Genomic DNA, 4,627 nt, shown 5'->3' with positions numbered 1-4,627 from the left:
CGCTGGGATTGTGTGCAACATGCGGGAGGGAAAATATTACAGTTGGAACATTTTCCCATAAAAATGTTTGATGGAATTCAGAGCGAAGCACGTTTGCTTATATACGAGAAACGGCTTTGTTAAAATCTCAAAATACAGTTGCTGAAACTTCACGCTTTTATATTTAATAAATCAATATTATTATATAGATAGTATAAAAGGATGAAGAAAGCTGATTGTATGTTTTGAAAATGCTGTAAGTGCTATAAAATTGTCCTTTTGTTGCCCTGGGTTTTGCCTGTGTATTAGGCCAGAGACACAATATATTTGTCTTCAGCCGGCTGATCAATCTGAAACCAATTAACTGACATAACAATGCTGTCTGCTCCATTTGGACATCTTTCCTAACATCTCTATCAGTGTTTCTCCTGTCTGCTCAATATGTTGTGGAGAGCTTGTTAAAAGAAGGGAGCGTGTTGTAAAAGATCTTTTTAGACAGAAAGAACATTTTTAAAATAGCAATAGTAGTATTTATTGTTGTAGTTTGTGAATCATGATGTGTGGAGTTGTGTAATTTTCATTGCTGGAACAGGGTCTTGATGTGACCTTGTGTTGGTATAATAAATGTACTTTTTCATATTTATATATTCATATTTATATCAATATTTATATATTCATATTTATATTAAAATTTAAAAAAAATGCACCGGTAATGTCCTGGCATTTTCTGCCAGGACATTATCCAGAAATTTGACAGACATTTCCGTTAACCATAAAGCACAAAGCAATGGAGTGCAAAATTCAAAATATAGGTAAACCACCTGTAAAAAATAAATACGGAAGATAATGAACTAATTTATATGCACAATAAAAATGGTAAACCTCTGGCAAAAAGCCTCAGCTGTATAACAAAATAGACATACAAAAATGTGACTGGCATCCAGGAGTGTAACGTTGCTTCTGTTTCGGGTCGATTTGATCCCAGTGCAGTTCAGTTAAAATGCATTTGTTAATATTTTACACATAGCATCTCTGAAAACCAAGTACAAGTAAAAAGTAAATGTACACATGTAATGTAAGATTTTTTCCATCGTAGGACAATGGAGGGCAATTCTGCACCGTACTGTATCATTTCTCTCATCTTTTTTTTTTGACATTTACTGTCATTCGGTGGAGACTATACACTGCAAAACATGGTTTTTGAAGTTGTAACTAAAGATTATTAGAGTGTGTTTTTCAAGAAAATACTATTTCAGTCTTTATACTTCCAAATTACAATTAATTCAGTGTCACTTGCTGTTTCCTTGTAATTATGGGGGAAATTAGTTCAATATTTCACCAGATATATCAGTACTGTTGACCCAATCCTGCTCTTTCTTTCTTTCTTTGGTTTAGCGGCGAAGCCTGAGGAGAAGGAGGAGGTGCCAACTGTTACGGGAAAGGTTGACGCAGAAAAGGGAAAGAAGAAAGAAAAAGAAGGCAAAAAGGAAGGCAAGGGTGCAAAAGAAGGAAAAGAAGGGAAGGGAGAGGAGAAGGATGAAACCACAAAGAAGAAAGGGGAAAAGGGAGAAAAAGGAGAGAAAGGAGCATCAAAGAAAGAGGCGTCGGATGGAGGGAAAGGTAAAAAGGGAGGTGGAGAGAAAGGAGGCGAGAAAGGAGAAGAAAAAGGAGGGAAAGGAGGTGGAGCCAAGGGCGGTGCCAAGAAGCCTGCAAAAAAGTGAACATTTAGTCACCTTAATGGTGTGTGCTAAACTTTCACTAGCCATTTTTTATTTTTTTGTAAGAAAATGTATAAATGTACATTTACAGCATATTTATTTTATTGTAAATTGTAAATATCGACAATAAATGATTCTCTGTTAATTACACATTTTCATTTATTTTTCACGTGATACACATCAGCACTAAATAATACAACACTGGTGTACATAGAAAAGTTAGGCTGCATTTATGTAACAGAACATATAAACAACATCAACAACAAAATATTTCAAACATTTCAAAATATTTTGAAGGAGGTCCGCTGGAGAAAGAAAGCAAATGGTGACAATTTTCATTTTTTGGGTAAAATATTCGTGTCAAAACACTTCTACTGAGGACATGAATGATGGGATGTAATAAAACTATGTAATAAAAAGCACACGAGCAAAGCAGAGATTAACAGTTATTGAAAGCAGTAAAACAAGATCAATTTCTTCTCTGATTGATCTGTCATGAAACCTCACTATTTAACAGAACTTGCACATCCATCATTCAAGCAGTTATTGCCAAATCATTCGCTGTTAATAGCTAAAACAAAGTCTCAAATGTTATTGAGTACCAAGGCATAAAAATTGCAAAAACAGATGACATTTTATAAATAATACAGCTGAAAAGAAGAGAATACATTTAATGGTAAAAACTTGATTGAAAAGTTGTTGCTTTGATCTGTCCTCAAATTTCAAAAGTGTCATATAAAGCAAAGCAGAATGCATATGTATATTTTTTGTTAAAGTTTATTTTGTTGAGCAAAGGATTGAAGTTATTGACTAGCAAAAAAATAATTGCTGGGAATATAAATTTTTTTTTTTTTTTTTTTTTATATTTCAGCATATGTACTGCTGTATACTGAACTGCCAGCATATGACATCATAACCTTGATTACAGTCTTTTCATAACATTCCAAAACATATGCAAATGAACATTTAGCTCATGACTGGATGGACATTTTTATGTATTGTGTAAACACAACATTGACGTACATACATGGAATAATAAAAAGCAGCATTATATTATACATAGACCATGAGCCTCTAAACCTCTAATACTGACTTCAGATAAATACCAACAAATAAAGGGTTCATTACCCATATACACATTTGTTCTTCCTTATGGCTATATATATATATATATATATATATACATATATATAAAAGATTTTCAGCTTCTCATATACAGTAATGTATGACTGAGGATTGAAGCATGAGTAGGTATAATAAAAGGCTTTTCAGGATGAAAACGCTCATTTATTAACCAATGAAGATAATGTATAATAATGTACAGGTGCTTTCAATGAACAACTCGAATGGCGCCTTTAATGGAGAAGAATTCCCTGAAAACTACAGATCATAATGCTGCTGCTAACTGATTTACTCAGTATTTTGTTCATCCATGGCCCGACACTTGAAATATATAGTCTAAAAATGAAACCAAATAACAGAAAACACCAAAATAAAAAGGTATACTGGGTGCTGCCAAAGGATATATTATAAGGCAATATAATAATTTTCATGAATGCATTATTAAAAACATAATATACTTATCAGTATATTTATGAAAATATTTGAGTCATTCCTGCAGAATGCAAACTGTAATGATCTGTTAAGTATTATATAATGCAATAATTAGTGGTGCTATTACTGTAGAGTTAACGATGTGAATGCACACCTTACCTTTATTATTAAATGTCTGCTTATGTATAACTCGTCCTGCACTGTTTGTGCTTTGGATATGAATGATTCCTCATATTATATGGCTTGTTATTAATAATTATTGTATTGCTGATATACAGTATTGGGGGTAACGCATTACAAGTAATGTGAGTTATGTATCAGATTCATTTTTTTCAAGTAACTAGTAAAGTAACGCATTGCTTTTTAATTTACAAGAAAATAGTTATTTTCTCAGATAAGTAAGGCCAGTTACTTTGTTTTCCCATTGACTGACAGCACAAAAACAGATTCAGTATTCCTCAAAATGAATAAAAAACAGTGAAGTGCAAACTCAGAATATGATGCAAACCTGCAATAATTAAATAAAGCAATAAGCCCCGTGAAGCCGTGGTTTACAGTGAATTTATAACAGCTGAGGGGCGTTGTTAGACGCAAAGCGGAGTGCCTAAAACCCTTAGCTGTTATAAATTCACTGTAAACCACATGATATTAATAAAAACAGTATTCTTCCACCAAACAATGTAGTTCCTCAGAAACAGTTGTGGTTGCTACAAAGTGGTTGCTGAGCAACACTCAGAAGTAAACAAAGGTGTGTGTTTGTAGAGTAATTTACAACAGCTTCGAACGTGGCTCAGCCAATCAGAATCAAGGACCGGAACTATCTGTTATATAATGCTAAATAACACAAATATCGGTAACACTTTATTTTAAGGACCAGTTCTCACAATTAACTAGTAGCTTATTAGTATGCATATTAATGCCTTATTCTGCATGACCATGTTCTAGATCCCTTAACCCGACCCAATACCTAAACTTAACACCTACCTTACTAACTATTAATAAGCAGCAAATTAGGAGTTTGAGGGAAAACTCTTAGTTAATCGTTACGATCAGATTAGATGACGATTTTCCCCTTTGGATGATAAAAATGGCCATTGAAAAGCTTCCCACACATATTGAGGGTTTGGATTATAGAGATTTTGTGGTGGACTGTTATTTTTTATAAATACTATTATTAATAGTTTTATAAAGTACTCGGATACATTTGCTATAATAAATGGTTAATGCAATGGTTAAGGCAGCCAAAAATGACCCTGAAAATTAAAAAAAAAAATACATACAGAATATCTCTTTTATGCTTAGTATTCACCTTATTTTTCAACGTGGAAAAAAGCTGTTTTCTGTGAATGTGTGAGACTTCTGGTTCATTAGCCACT

General features: G+C 33.1%; 1 protein-coding gene across 1 annotated transcript in view; it reads left to right on the top strand.

The window, feature by feature from the left end:
* LOC107671654 (transmembrane inner ear expressed protein-like) overlaps positions 1-1,700 on the top strand; it is a 25,036-nt gene extending 23,336 nt beyond the window's left edge. The window contains exon 5 of the mRNA XM_016464561.1: positions 1,375-1,700. Within this exon, the coding sequence (XP_016320047.1) occupies positions 1,375-1,700 (326 nt within the window). The remainder of the gene's footprint in view (positions 1-1,374) is intronic.
* Positions 1,701-4,627: the final 2,927 nt, after the last annotated feature.

This window comes from Sinocyclocheilus anshuiensis, unplaced genomic scaffold (assembly GCF_001515605.1).
Source record: "Sinocyclocheilus anshuiensis isolate Anshui unplaced genomic scaffold, SAMN03320099.WGS_v1.1 scaffold524, whole genome shotgun sequence".
In the NCBI taxonomy this organism is placed as follows: Eukaryota; Metazoa; Chordata; class Actinopteri; order Cypriniformes; family Cyprinidae; genus Sinocyclocheilus; species Sinocyclocheilus anshuiensis.
The sequence above is the reverse complement of the archived record's forward strand: the minus strand, read 5'-3'. Positions and strand labels throughout refer to the sequence as shown.